The sequence below is a fragment of the Botrytis fragariae genome (genome assembly GCF_013461495.1).
Source record: "Botrytis fragariae strain BVB16 chromosome Unknown tig00000012, whole genome shotgun sequence".
Taxonomy (NCBI): Eukaryota; Fungi; Ascomycota; class Leotiomycetes; order Helotiales; family Sclerotiniaceae; genus Botrytis; species Botrytis fragariae.
The window spans coordinates 2,456,389-2,471,436 of NW_023500989.1; the positions used below are offsets into that span (position 1 = coordinate 2,456,389).

Consider the following 15,048-nt stretch of genomic DNA (forward strand, 5'->3'; position numbering starts at 1 on the left):
TATAATCTCGAACTGAATGATATCTTTGAGGATATATTCCATTAATATTTTAAGACTTTGCGCATCCCGTTTCTTCGTGTTCGACTGCGCTTTCCTCATACGTTTGCAGATATACATCCGCAAACGAACAGAGATACCGATGATGAAGAACCTTCCATCTTGTGCTTTAACGGATCCATCGAGGGATATTGAGCTTCTGAAGTCGGATTAAGAGTTCATAAAGGATGGTCTCGTTACGCGCGCATTTCCAGCTTAAGATGGAAGGCCCACTTGGATGTTGGTTGACCTCAAGCTGTTGCTCTCCTAATGTTACCTAGGTTATAACTTCATCTTTACTTTCAAAATTCTTGTTTGATTTAAATGTCCGGTTGATAAAATTCAATTATCAAAACTGTTGCATTGCTTGCATATGCGTATATTCTTCGAAATGAATATCTATGAACATTCGATAGAGACCTCCGTCGCGGAGCACGTCCCAATCACGCGGAGTATGCGTCGTATCATTGCATCTAGATACATTCAGTCTATCGGTATATGCCCGCATACCATCTTGGATGGATCATCTCTACTAAACTTGACGACCTTTTCGCCTTTTCGCAATTTACCACTCGAACTCCGGGCTCAGATCTGGACGTTTGCTTTTCAGGAGCCTCATATAGTCCAGCTCGAGCTTTTGACCTCCGTGGATGCAGCATCCGATTCGCAGCAGCGATCATCGTCTTGGAGTTTTCGCAACACAACTCCGCACCCTCTGCTTTCAACTTGTATCGAATCCAGGCAAGAGGTTTCAAAGCGGTACCGATTTTCTAAACATTCGAGATACAACTCACTCCCCATCAACTTTTTCATCAGTTCACTGTTTCTCAAGGATCTCAACTTTGGTTCTGTCCAAGGTTATTGGCTGCGGAATGTGAATTATGTTAAGAATGGCGATTGTAGAGTGCTTCTACCGAGTATCTTTGAGTCTGTAGAAAGTTTAGTGATTTCTCGAACATCCATCTTAAATGCAGAATGCGAGGCAGAAAACATCATTCGTCATTGTTTCCCGAATCTTTGTCTACTCATCGTCACTGTCAATGTTTGTGTCGGGAACGAACTCTCTTCGGATCACACTTCCCAATTTGTTTTACATCCCGAAGACGATCACCATATCTCGCTGTTAAGCTTTGCGCCGACGACTTGTCCTTGGGACGCGATATATGCATCGAGGATCAAATTAAATATGCAAAGACGATTTGCGAGACAGGAAAGAATACACAGAGATTATATTGCACCCTTTATAAAGATCGTGAGCGCCTGTTAACGCTACGGCGGAATATGAGGGTACTTTATTTGGCTATTTCAAATACGAAAGTAAGATTTTACTACGTTGTGCGAAATGGTTCTCCAGAAGAACAAAATAAGTCCTGAAAGAACCTTTTACGAAATAAATTGAATTAATTGGCATAGCCATGACAGTGGACCAGATGGAATCACTCTCCATATACCCGGCGGAACTACATTGAAAATACTCTGGCAATTGTGACGTGACACAAGCCCTGACACTCTGTTCGGGAGCTATGAACTGGTCATGTCTCGTAAAAAGAGGATTCAACTCACAAGGATTGTGCATTAGCTACCTTATCTGGATCTTATCCATAACACAACCAAACTCCCGGAAAACTCTACGCCTCCTGATAGGAGCATCATGTGCAGAGTAGGAAAAGTGATGGCTTTGCAGCAAAACCTTGCTGCAGAATGGGCTCGGGAATACCCTCAACCTAGGCTCGCAAAGGCAGCTGGCTGTAACCTAACTTATCACTGCGCCTTCAAAATTTGCATGGGATCACCCAAGCCAAGTTTGGCTGCCTTCAATTGTTATCACTCCGACCAAAAATCAATAATACACAAACCACAATAAATCCTTTCAAATCCCATTGCAATGTCCCATCAAATGACCATTACCCAAGTGCTGTGGTTTTGGTTCATGTTTCTGGTCTTTCAATTATTTCTTAACGTTTGGTGAAGAGTCTCGAACTATCAGGTATTCGACCCAAGCGGTTTTGTTGGTACGAGCGCCTGTACTATGATTGGTTGATACCCACTGGATCTTGCCGCCGTGGAAACTACCCTGCAGTTCACAACCCCGCAGAGCCTTTGCACTTGAACAAGAATACCGGTACTTTTTCTCATTTTTTTGTACTCGGCATCCTTGATTTGGCTAAAACCAACGTTATCGCAACTGTTGTTACCCGAAATCTCTAGGTAGTTCTCGCCATCCACAAAAGCTAAGCCTTACCTCTCCGTCTACATAACGCTTCTTCTCGTACAGAAGATAGCCTTGAACCCAACATCTTCTGTTCAACATGGCGGCTAGTGAAAGTTATCGTGCTCAACTAGCAACTCAACAACGAGTTCCTCTTCTTTCGGGGATCTACAGTCCTCCTCCGACACATGAACACGGGCCTGACACTGCAAAACGCTACAGAGCTTTAGAAATTGAGACAGAATTTATCATAAGCCAAGCCAAGACACCTCATATTCCTTCAGACTCAGATACTCCACCCCAGCCTCCACCTCAGCCGCCACTGCATCATCGAGGAAACAGTACAAATCGCCTTGGCATCTTCAATAAAGTTTTCTCTACAAGTCCTCCTGCATCTCCAAGATTTGAAACTACTTCTATCACTATCCTCTTATTACCTCAAGCAGGCACACGACCCATCCTTCTCAAACTTCGTACAATAGATATTCGTGGTGAAGGACACAAAGATAACCATCTCTCGCATATCCCTGATATGCGTTCATTTTGGGGCGATGGAGATGCCTGGCACGCTCGTATACAGAAATATTCTTCCCTAGGTAGGATCAAAGATTCAACAGAACATGCTTTGATTGGCACATACATGTTACTATATACGCCTGAAGGAAACGGATTACCTTTAAACCAAAGATGGAGCGCAGGCGTTAGTGGAGATGCGTGTATTGCGAAGATGTGTAGGAATATATGGGGGAAAGGAGGGGTGGCTGCGTATGAGGATGTTGATAGGGAGTTCCTAGACAGTAGACTATACAGGAAGATGCTGATGGGATTGTTTGATAGTCCTTTAAAGGGCTCGAAGGAGGATGCTACGGGAGAGACTGAGGGTACTATTGATAAGGATACTCTGTGAGGTGCTGGCACTTCTAGGTTCTCCTTTGTCATTCTATTATGGTTCACTTAGGAACTTAATCGCTGGATGTCTCCACAGTACTACTGGGGTAATTTTGGAGTTCACGGAGTTCAGTCCATTTGCAGGATATGCTAGCGTTTCGAGTTTCGATAGTGAAACACGTACAACAAATCCAGAAATGAGATAATCATTTCAGATCTGATACAGTGAAAATGCGAATATATAAACGTGATGAAGGTGTTGATCTAAGCGACCGGCTGCAGTACGTACTTTGACTACACAAAAGCTTAGACTTGGCATATCCACACGCTAATCGGGCCTGAAAGCTAGCTCCCGGATGAGCTCTCGACGTGCCTCTTCTTCACACGCCGGAAGCACCGATAGTAGCACCTGCTGATCATTCAAATGCTTTCAATTGACATCAATACTAGCTAGCTCTTGATAAATAATGTTCTCATTCAAATTTTAAACAGGAAACAAATATCAATCCCGTCCATCCCATACCATATCACAACTCAATTATCTGTATTCTTCTTAACCAACTCCACAATTCTATCCGCCAATAATTGGGCATCTCCAGGCCACCTCCCACTAATGTAATTATACTTCTCATCCTCTACCACAAATCTGTCTTCTCATCAGTCTTTACAATCCATAAGATAGAAAAAACAAAACGGAATGAGAAAAAATTCACTCACGGCTGCAACCCAGCATAATGCTTCCACTGCTTCCCCGGATCATCCAACCTCTTCCTAACACTCGTCTCTACATTCTCACTCCCCGCTCCATAAGTTTTATAATAATCTCCCAACGCCCATCTCGTACTCCAATAGGCTGCCCCCTCAAATATTCCCGGAAGAGCCGTTGTATCACAATCGTGAATGATAGATTTATTCTCCGCCGTCAAAGTTTCACTCAAAACCATAACACCGTGACAAACTGCCCCTACATGTTTCTTTCCTGGCTTCTCAACACCCTTCCAGTAAGAAATCAAATGCTGATGCATAACATCCGAATCAATCAATTGACGCACGCCTTTCTCGTGGCCGCCAGGCAAAAACACGAGATCATAGGAGTCGAGAGAAAAGGAATCAGAAGACCAAGATAGAGGGCTTGTGAATTCCTTCGTCTGGGACATGTGCTTGTAGGCGTTGACGGCTTCTTGGGTGGCGCCGAGAAGCTTCTGGGTGATCCCCTCGAGCATTTTACTATCGCAGGCTGGGATGGTACCGCTTTCGGTGGCGAAGTGCACGGTATATCCGGCTTTGGTGAATGTGGTGTATGGAATTGCGGTTTCTGGGAGAGGAGTTTAGTATAAATGTTATTGATAGTGTGGGTTGGGAAAGAGATAGAAGTGATTGTTTATGATGTTTGGAGTTTTGTTGAAGAGGGTTGTGTATTACCTGTTGGATCATGGCCGTAATCTGACATGGGAATCAACACTTTTATACCAGACATCTTTGCTGAATGCTATTTCGTGAAGCTTATTTATGGGTGATAAGAGTAATGTGAGGACGATAAGATTTACTCTGGACAGAAAAGATTATGTATAGATGATGCCAAGAACCTACTTCTCTCGAGACCTGCACGCAGTAAGCCAACAAGCTGGAATTAGCTCTTGTTCTAGCTTAATTTGGAGTTGACACTTTTTGCTCAGAGATCCCAATTCGACACCGAGGTTTAAATAGAATTTAGGGGTTTCAATCGTTCTATATCAATAAGTACAAAATCAGAAATGTTGAAAACCCTACACACACATCAAGATATCCATCGCTGATATGACGTGAGGGCTTTTGGTGAATGAAGGGGTCGATGACGAATGAACCGAGGAGTTGCAGGGTTGGCTGAATGGGTATCCGTAGATCAAATGCTCATTCCAACTGTTGTCCCCGTTCGAGACCAAGCATCACTCCCTCAATCGAGGGTTTATTTCGGGGTCTTCATTTCTATCGCTTTGATTTATTCTCAAGAGGATTTCCAAGTCTAGTCTGTATTCCGGAAATGTGACTGTTGTTTTTATGTCTTGTGAAATCTCATCCTGCTCTTCCTCTTACGCTGCTCAAAAGAATACTTGTATCGAGAGTCAGGAGGAAAAGAAGCTTAATTCATTGGCAATCAGGTTCTGTGGAGATTAGGGGTAAAGAATTCATTGAAAATTTGTAAGAAGAAGGATGTCTTCGCTCATACAAATCATTGTAATCAGAATATACAATCGCAATGAACTACCAGAGTCCTTATGGCTACAAGTACACATCATCACCATACAATCCATTCCTCCTGGAGCTCTTCATCTCCATCATCCCGACGAGGACCTTGTCTAAATTTGATCAATGCCTTTCGTCTTCCAATGGACGTTATTTCTGTTACTGCGATACGAGAAGACTCCACTACCTCTTCCGCTCTCGAAATATTCTCTAAATTCTTCTCTTCCTTATCTATAGTCCACCTACCAATACTACTCGCCATATCACTATCCCAACCACCTTCTCGTTTGAAAGAGCTGACCATAAGAGCGTGTGCTCTCCTGCGCAGCGAAGGATCACGACATTTGCATGCCACACATAGCAACGGTGGTATTATTGCAGCGTCGAAAGAAAACACCCGTCCATTTTCCAGTCTGGAATCGCCGTACGATTTGAGAAGAGATTCGGCTAGTGAAGTCATTAGCCCGAATTGATCCATAAATCGATCGTAGTCCAATTCAGTCTTGAACTGCGCTGTTTCGAGAATTAGTTTGTTGGCGACATGATGAAGTTTGAGCGATATTGATGCTCGTAGATCATTCGTATTCATTGTTTGACCTGCCGCTTGTACAAAGTTGTTGAAGACTTTGGACCACTGCTCAAGCTGCAGAACTCGCCCTCTCTTTTCTTCTATGATAGCATTCATGCTACTCGAGCATAGAGTGTCGTTATTATCTGGAATCTCTGGGATATAATGCTGTGCTGCACTCTGATGGTATACCAAGATTGCGTGGGTCTGGTTTTGCAGATGATATTTTGCTTCATTCAGCGATAAAATGGGATCTGGTATGTTAGTATGGGTTCTAAAATCAAATTTCGTGGACCCGCTCGTCATTTCCCGTTGAATGAAGCTACTTGGTAGTATTCTGATCGCTTGGATGTCCAAAGCTCCGAATAAAGGTACTAGTTCTGAGCGGATGAATTCCCGAATCATGCTTGACTCCAAATGAGCGAGGGAATTTTGTCCATTTATCTCCATGCAATCGCCTAGGATCTTTAATCCACTGTTTAGATGCGCAAATGCAGCTTGGTAATTTCCTTGCATTGCTTCAAAGCAAATGAACAAAAGACAAGATATAAGGATTACTTCTGTAGATTGTCGGTGGCTTCCATGCGAGAGATGACCCGTCAAGTACCGTATGGCTTTAATATTTTGTAGCAGAGCAAATCGTTGCTTCGAATCAGCAATCGCTCCCGCTTCCAGTAATTTGATATCGCCAAACTTGAAGGACTCGTTGAAGGCTCCCAAAGCAATGACTGCATGGCGAATGGGCGGATCCGAGTGACACCTCTGCAAAATTAGACTGGTCCAGAATCTAGAGTCAAAATTACCCGCCAATTCTGGTGCTGTCTTGGTGATGAAGAAATTGAAGCTTCTTTGCTCTTCTTCATCCCATTCGATGACCGGAGAAGGCATTTCGACTATGCTTGGGATAGGACTCGTGATGAGGCTAGAAATCGGGCTTGGATTTGACGAAGAAATCGCACTATCCCTTCGTCGCAGTGGGGGACTCGACATCTCTGGACGATCTTGATCGTAGCCATCGCATTTACGTCCAGTCTTCGTGCATCGGAAGCACCCCGGTTTCTCTTCTCCGCATTTGACACGGCGAATTCTAAATCTCCATTAGCGACCCAAATTTGGATCTTCTCTCGTGTGCTGATCACACAGAAAAGATAACTTGACGTAGAATAACCAACCGACAAGTAAGGCAGCCAGTTTTGGATTTTGGTCTCCAAGCTTTCTTTCTCGCAATTGTAGCCATTTTCTAGACGGCTTAAGTCCTTTTGCTATATGAAGTTGCACGCTTCGCACTGATGGCGGATTTCCTTCTCGTTTCATCCAAGACATCATACCGGGTACCCATCGCATTTCTTATATCTCGGGGGAGCCGTCGACCCTTGAGTCAACTCTCAGATTCAGAAACTGTGCCGTAACAACGTGACTCTGACGAGGGATTCGTATCTAGCGACAAATGGCCACTTCCCTTGATTACAAAAATCGCAATTATAGAATTCGGCCTCGCTCCTTGAATGTAGAATGCGCTTATATTAGTGACTAACGCAAAAGCCGAATTACGGTGTCTTCATTGGCCTCTACACGATGTGTGACCACATTTTAATTCGGCCTTGCGATACTGCACGACGGAAACAAGGCTGTTTTGGTCGCGCGTCCCTACAGCGGCTGCAACCCTACCGCTAATTCGAGATTCTGAGCATCATTTGCATCCACATGGGCGCAGAAACTATCCATACGTACGTAAACCTTTGGTCTGGATTGCAGTATTCCTTATGTGCGTAACATAGAAACTTTTTATGTAACCCCTCTAGATTGTTGATCGACGAATTGAATCGAATAAAAGGAAGTTCCTGAATGGGCTAGCGGTGTAGGAGCTTTGGATTGTAACCTTGACATGAAATCGCAAGGGCTTTGCCGTGTTATATCTAGATTCCGCATCCCCCAAACATCTGCCGGTTGTAAGGTGGATAAGGACGTAAATTATTCCGTGGTCACAAATCCGATGTTTCAGCTCGAGAACGGTATTGTCAGCAGTGACGAATTGTTAAGTGCGAAGTCATCACAGTTGCCGATTGAGGCATTCAAAACATTGAAGCGCATAGAAACGCCGTATAGGTGCTTCTTCAAGCTTTGCTGACTCTTCAGCCGTGGGACACCGATTAATGATTCGACGGTTCGGCCATCGCTCAAACTACAAATGAGCCATCTACCGGTAGCTATTGGTAAGCTGCGCTTGAAACAATATCCGAATGAATGTAAAGAATCAAAAGTTTGTCATACAGAGTTGCACTCGCTTTTCGGGACCTATAGAGCGACAAGCGAAAGGCGCAGAAGAAGGATTGCGCTACCCCGCGACAACCCAATCCAGAGGGATAGGAGTGGTTCGCCATATATTACTTTAGGATGTTAGACAGAGGACGACGGGAAAGGCTGAGGACTTTATTTAAGTGACATAGTAGGTCCGAATATGGCCTAAACCGCTCTTGCACCGCGAGAGACAAATTGACGGCACATCGATTCTGATTGGCTAGGCTTACGATGCAGTAGGATGAAGGATGAGGAAGGCTGGTGTGGCAGTGGCGGTGGCGACTTATGGAAATTATGAGCATGGTGAAGACATTCACACTATTGTTTTATAAGATGAGATGAATCCGTCGCGAAGTGATGAGGGTATGATGGTTTGCAATATGCATAACAACCAAATATGTTTTGACTTAATCCGGCACACATCCAATTCGCAAGGTTGAAGGATCACCAGTTGTGGAGGCAATATTGAAGTTGCTTTTAGCTCTAGTCACTGATGAAGGAAATAGAAAGGTATCAAGGGAAACAATGGGGCGCTGATAATGTGATATATTGTGCAAGATTGGAATGTACGCAAGATGCGATTCTCAAGCTAAGCTCGCTGGGAACTGTTCCCCGGTGAGCCCGTGGTAAAATAAAATCAACTAGAGGGTTCCTAAGGTAGCTCACCGGTAGATGTTGGTCTAGTGGGGGTGGCTGAAATACCAGTAGCTCAATGCAATGTGGCAGAACTTATCTCACGTGTAACAGACTACGGTTATCGACAAATAACATGATAGCAAAATCGCGACGCGAAAAAAGTTGAACTACAATTAATTAGGTAGCGGCAGCAAAGCTTTGAGAGTTCTCTTCATACCCTAGCAACGCTCTCTTACATACCCAGCATTGCGACTATTCGGTGATTCAGGCGTCTTCTTAATTTGTATCATAAACAGAGTCTCTTGCAAAAATGTCGTTCGGTGGCCAGACTCCAACCATTATTGTGCTGAAAGAGGGTCAGTAATCCAGATATTGGTTTGACCACATAGTATACTGACAGAAGTGTATAATATAGGCACAGATTCTTCTCAGGGAAAAGGACAAATCATTAGCAATATTAATGCTTGTTTAGCTGTTCAAAACACAATAAGAAGTACTTTGGGACCATATGGTGGGGATTTATTACTTGTGGATGAGAATGGACGACAAACTATCACTAATGATGGTGCTACTGTTATGAAGGTAAGCTTCTCGGCAGAACACTCTGTGAGTTTGGTATAGCTAGAACTCATGAACTGACTTCTGGGCGCAGTTACTTGATGTTGTTCACCCCGCAGCACGAATTCTTACCGATATTTCTCGATCACAAGATGCCGAAGTAGGAGATGGAACAACATCTGTCGTTGTTTTGGCAGGTGAAATTTTGAAGGAAATAAAGGACCATGTCGAACAAGGTGTCAGCTCGCAGACGATTATTAAGGGTCTACGAAGAGCCTCTACGATGGCCGTCAATAAGATAAAGGAGATCGCCGTTAACACAAGTGAGGGTAACCAAAGGGAAACTCTTATTAAATTGGCCGGTACTGCTATGAGCAGTAAGCTGATTAAGAGAAATACCGGATTCTTCACAAAGAGTATGGCTTCAAGATTTTGTAGTGAGACATAGCTAACAACATATAGTGGTCGTTGATGCGGTTATGACATTAGATCAGGACGATTTGAACGAGAAACTCATTGGCATGAAGAAGATTCCAGGTGGATCCCTTACCGACTCCCTCTTTGTTAATGGTGTTGCATTCAAAAAGACCTTTTCATACGCCGGATTCGAACAACAACCAAAATCGTTCAAAAACCCTAAGATTGTGTGCTTAAATGTTGAACTTGAGCTCAAGTCTGAGAAAGACAATGCGGAGGTTCGTGTCGAGCAAGTCTCGGAATACCAGGCTATTGTCGATGCTGAATGGCAAATTATTTACAACAAGATGGAAGCTTTATACAAGACTGGCGCAAAAATTGTCCTTTCCAAGCTACCAATCGGTGATCTTGCTACTCAATATTTCGCGGATAGAGATATTTTCTGTGCCGGCCGTGTAGGATCCGATGACCTTGAACGCATTATTCAAGCTACAGGAGGATCCATTCAATCTACTTGTTCCGATATTCAGCCAGAGCACCTCGGAACCTGCGGTTCGTTCGAAGAGCGTCAAATTGGTGGAGAACGTTTCAACTTCTTCGAAGATTGCCCAGCTGCCAAAACCTGCACATTGGTCCTCCGTGGAGGTGCTGAGCAATTCATTGCCGAAGTCGAGCGTTCCCTCCACGATGCTATCATGATCGTCAAGCGCGCTATTAAGAATACTACAATTGTTGCTGGAGGTGGAGCTTGTGAAATGGAAGTATCAGCTTATCTCCATCACTACGCCGATAACAATATTCGTAACAAGCAACAGGCAATCATCAAATCCTTCGCTAAAGCCCTCGAGGTCATTCCTCGTCAGCTTTGCGACAACGCCGGTTTCGATGCTACAGATATCCTTAACAAGCTCCGCGTGGAACACAGAAAAGGAAACGTGTGGGCTGGTGTTGATTTCATTGGTGAAGGTATTACAGATAATATGGAGGCTTTCGTCTGGGAACCAGCGTTGGTCAAGGTTAATGCCATTCAAGCAGCAACTGAAGCTAGTTGTTTGATTTTGAGCGTGGACGAGACCATTAAGAATGAAGAGAGTCAACAACCACAAGCTCCACAAAGAGGCTTACCTCCGGGAGCAGCCCAGAGAGCATTGAGAGGTAGAGGCAGAGGCATGCCAAGAAGATAAACGATAAATGGTAGAGAGAGATCATGATTCATGAATGATGCAGGGGAAATTAAGGACAAGCAGAATTTTGATGTGTAGATGATTATTCTATGATATGATATAAGAGTGCTAGATGTATGACAAGTACATACTTGCACTTTAGAATTCAAAAGTTCACCCCCTCGCTTATGTCTGAATTTGTGAATTTAGTAATGAAACTTGCTCTAGAAATTCTGTGATTGGCCAGTTGTATCTATTCCAAGGTGTCACCTTTTTGCAAACGAAGGCCTCTCGTGTCTTGAGTATCACAGTTTTACTGTGATTTATGACGTTATTGTATCTACTATAATCTAATAAGTCTACTAGAATATGTGTCTCTTGTATGAACACATTCTACGCTGATTTATATCAGGATTGGGTGCACGTGATGTCTTCCTGAACATCAAGATATGACCTGCAAATATGTCGTAGGCTATCGGCGATGCATTCCCGACCTAACAATCCAATACTTCAACGAGAGGCCGCTAGCACTATCGTCCTTGGCATTTCGCTCCCTGTATTTGCCGCCAGCCAGCGACAGACGGTATGTATCTCGAAACCCGGTTTCGGCTCCATCTCATCAACGATTGTCCATCATTTTCGTATCAAATACTACGGTATCCAAACTCGGTGATTACCTTATATCAGACGCCCCTCACCCCCCATTCCCATCCATCACCCCCCTGGAAATCATTTCCTGCGCCAATCTCGCCGTAGCCATAACATCATCATGAGATTTATGTCTTCCATTTCCCATTGGATCATTCATCGTCTCATCAGCATTTATATCATCTCCAGTATTATTATCCACTGTTCCTATATCTCCGATGTGCACTACTTCTACTTCATCTTGATCCACAAGCATGTCATCAATATCTCCATCCACGCCAGTGCCCTCATCCCCAACACCCCCGTCTACATCTACATCCCTGTTTTCCAACATCGCCTGAAAAGAATCCGTATCATGTTCATGATGCGCGTCAAAATGCGGATGCGGAGAATGAGATGTATGTGTGTAATCCATGATTTGAGGATCTATTTGTAGGTAATCTGTTGCAGAATGTCTATGCGATGGGGCATGTGATTGGGAGTGGGCTTGAGCCCGAGCTTGAGATTGTGTACGAGTTTCTGCGTGATGAAGTTGCATTTGGGAAATAGGCGGTTGATGTTGTTTGAGGTGAATAATGGGACTACTGTGAGGATGGGGAGAGTGAGATGGTAGTCTGCGGTTAAGGACTTGTGGTGATACGGATGTACTGGTGTGGTCATGGTGGTGTTGCATTTGCTGGAAATCATGCTGCAAATGGGAGGGTTGTGGTTGCTGATCATGGTGCTGCTGGTGATGATGATGAAGATCCCGATGATGGTTGAGTTGTTGTTGCTCGGGTAAAGATAGTATGTTTGCATCTGTTACATCTTGACTTTTAGGAGTAGATTGACGGGCTAGCTGAGCTTGATAATCTGGTTTAACAAATGGTGCCTTGCCCAATTCTTTGCATTCTCCACAGTTCTTAATTACTAGACTAACCGTCTCTTTGATTCTAATCCAGTGATATTTCTCGGCGATAATAGCTGTGGTTTTGTTGATTCCACCATGTTGTAGTACATGTATACCCCTCGCAATCTCGTATTGTTTTTGCGGGTCACTGATGACTTCCTTCCCTTTCAACATGAGCTTATCCTCGTCCGGTAGTAGTTTGTAATGTGTGGCCGCGCTACGAAGTCTGCTTTTTTCCGCGCGATCAGCACCCAATGGATATTCTTTATGTTTCAAGTAGAATTTGATTTTATCGAAGCGTTCTTCACTCACGAAGTCGGAGCCATCAGGCCCTAAATCCCGCCCATATATAATAGCATCGATGAATTGCCCTGGATAGCTCTTGAGGTTTCCCGCACCCTTGACACGCCCAATACGCTTGAACCCTAGTGCATCCCAAATGCGACAAGAAGCTACGTTTGTCTCATATACGAGATTGAAAACCGAGTATGTGTAGCCGAGAAGTGGAGCCCAGTGGAGGTAGCTTTCGCCAAGTAGACGCCCGACACCTCTGCCTCGTGCAGCGTCTGTGACGAGAAATCCGGCGTTGCAGATGTGAGAGCTACGTCCTGGATAGTTGGGCTTGATATAATAACTACCTAGGCATTCTGTTGCCCAGTTCTTGCCTTCGACTACTTCATCTGCGGACTCGATATTACCAAGAAGCATTACTGCACCGAAGTTTTGAAACCAATAAGATGCAAACTTCTCAGGTGGCATAGTATCAAGCATAGGATATGTGTCGCCCAATTCGACTTCCTTTTTGAATTGGTCACTGAGATATGCGAGAAGCGAGGGAGGAACCCTGTTTTGTGACGCGAAAGGTACGATTGTAGCGACTGTCACTCGGTCACGTAGAGTAACCTGTCGAGGGAAGACATCGAGGGGTAGTGCGGGGTTAGTGTCGTGAGGATCTGGAAAAGGTGCGGACCCTGAAGCTCGGTAGATTGTGGGAGCGCTGGGGTCATCGAGCATGGCAGGCATTTTGAAAGCTAGTCGGTAATGCGAGGATTAAAGGGGTTCAGGGGTAAACACTGATGGCATCGTTAGAACAACTACAGCTTCTCAATTCGTCCATCTCAAGACAACGAACCCAAAAAACAAAAATACCACCCCGCAAGATCACCACTGTGCAATTCTCAGAATTATTCAAAAAGTAATATCAAAAAGTATTCGAAATCAAGATTCTATATTGAGGAATTCGTATGTGGAGAGTGACGAGATGTGCAACTGTTGTTCTGAGAACGACAACTGAAGTTGTCAAGAAGAGGGCGTCGGAGAGGTGGGGGATTATGTAAGCGACATCATGAATTTGGTAGATCGCCGAGATCGCATGATTTGTGAGATATTTATCAATACAATAGCCAATTCATTTCAAATTCATTTGAAGAGTGAATATTCAGGTTTTGATCTTCGAGTTGCTTTACTACTCAAACTATCCTAATATCAGCCTCCGAAGATTAAAAATTTCATGTCATACAGACTCGCACCGCAAAAGAAATGGCTGAGGTAGGATCAATGTCATCAGAGTGTGATCAGCTTCACCTATGATTGTAATGCGTAGTAAACCTGTAAACTGCCTTCCAACGGTTGTGTTATTCTGATTATCATAGCTAAAGGAGGAACTCAGGTCACTACCCAGAATTTGTACCATTGCCCGCCCTTCCTCCTGTCAAACCACCTTTGTTCCATGATACCTGGCTCTGCCTCATGGAAACACCTTTCAGAATGCATAGTCTTTTGCACCCGTACTTAAAAGTCCCTGATTTGTCTATCTTCCACCCGAATACGGTTGCAATAGCTTACTGTCTTCTCAAGCCTATGCCAAATACTGACTTTCTTGAACCAGTCCTTATAATCTTGCGAAATAGAAGGGCTGGATTGCGAACAGCTTCCTGTGTGAACTCCACTACGAATGCAGTGCTTCTTAAGATAGATCTCGCCTGAACAGTGTTCGAATGGAACAGGTCTTTGACAGACTCATTGCATTGCGATTCCTGAAAAGAAGCATCATGGGATATTGCCGATCTTTTACCATGATCTATCAATTGAAGGCGGTCCATCAAATTTGAAGTCAATTATATCTTAATCTTCGATAGGCTCGAATTTTTGAGCATTGAATACCTTCTCCAAGTTCACCTCCATTTGCTTCGGCGATGGCTGGAACGATCGAATTGAAAATCCAACAGAACCGAGGGCCTAGACTAGCTTCTGTCAACTCCTAGTCCAATTTGCCGAAATATATCATCACAAAGAGCAATGCTGCAAGTTCAGTGTTCTATCGGCCAGTTTCTTAGATCAAGGATCTGTCTTCAAGTCGGCAATTTGGCTGTCAAGGCCTAGACGATACATTCTTATGGTATACTGTTTTCGAAGCGATCAAGCGTTTTAACAATATCACATTCTTCTCTCGCTGAAATGTGCTCTCCTTCATCATGCAAATACACAAGTCCCAGAAATTTTATCCATATCTAGT

At 43.9% G+C, this 15,048-nt stretch overlaps 5 protein-coding genes across 5 annotated transcripts; 2 read left to right on the forward strand and 3 right to left on the reverse strand.

Annotated features, from left to right (window-relative positions):
* Positions 1-2,345: 2,345 nt before the first annotated feature.
* Bfra_002979 (uncharacterized protein) lies at positions 2,346-3,152 on the forward strand (the record flags this gene model as incomplete). The annotated part of the gene is made up of 1 exon (XM_037333392.1): positions 2,346-3,152. The coding sequence occupies one exon, from the start codon at positions 2,346-2,348 to the stop codon at positions 3,150-3,152; it is 807 nt and encodes a 268-aa protein (XP_037195520.1).
* A 515-nt stretch (positions 3,153-3,667) lies between these two features.
* Bfra_002980 (uncharacterized protein) lies at positions 3,668-4,610 on the reverse strand (the record flags this gene model as incomplete). The annotated part of the gene is made up of 3 exons (XM_037333393.1): positions 3,668-3,779; positions 3,851-4,448; positions 4,556-4,610. 3 exons carry the CDS (start codon positions 4,608-4,610, stop codon positions 3,668-3,670), a joined length of 765 nt encoding a protein of 254 aa, XP_037195521.1.
* A 798-nt stretch (positions 4,611-5,408) lies between these two features.
* Positions 5,409-7,161, reverse strand: Bfra_002981 (putative transcription factor cys6 protein; the record flags this gene model as incomplete). Its single annotated transcript, XM_037333394.1, has 2 exons — positions 5,409-7,011; positions 7,097-7,161. 2 exons carry the CDS (start codon positions 7,159-7,161, stop codon positions 5,409-5,411), a joined length of 1,668 nt encoding a protein of 555 aa, XP_037195522.1.
* A 2,007-nt stretch (positions 7,162-9,168) lies between these two features.
* On the forward strand, positions 9,169-11,017 carry Bfra_002982 (putative t-complex protein 1 subunit eta protein; the record flags this gene model as incomplete). The annotated part of the gene is made up of 4 exons (XM_037333395.1): positions 9,169-9,214; positions 9,274-9,440; positions 9,511-9,832; positions 9,879-11,017. 4 exons carry the CDS (start codon positions 9,169-9,171, stop codon positions 11,015-11,017), a joined length of 1,674 nt encoding a protein of 557 aa, XP_037195523.1.
* Positions 11,018-11,690: 673 nt separating this feature from the next.
* Positions 11,691-13,556, reverse strand: Bfra_002983 (putative histone acetyltransferase spt10 protein; the record flags this gene model as incomplete). The annotated part of the gene is made up of 1 exon (XM_037333396.1): positions 11,691-13,556. One exon carries the CDS (start codon positions 13,554-13,556, stop codon positions 11,691-11,693), a length of 1,866 nt encoding a protein of 621 aa, XP_037195524.1.
* Between the last annotated feature and the right edge of the window lie 1,492 nt (positions 13,557-15,048).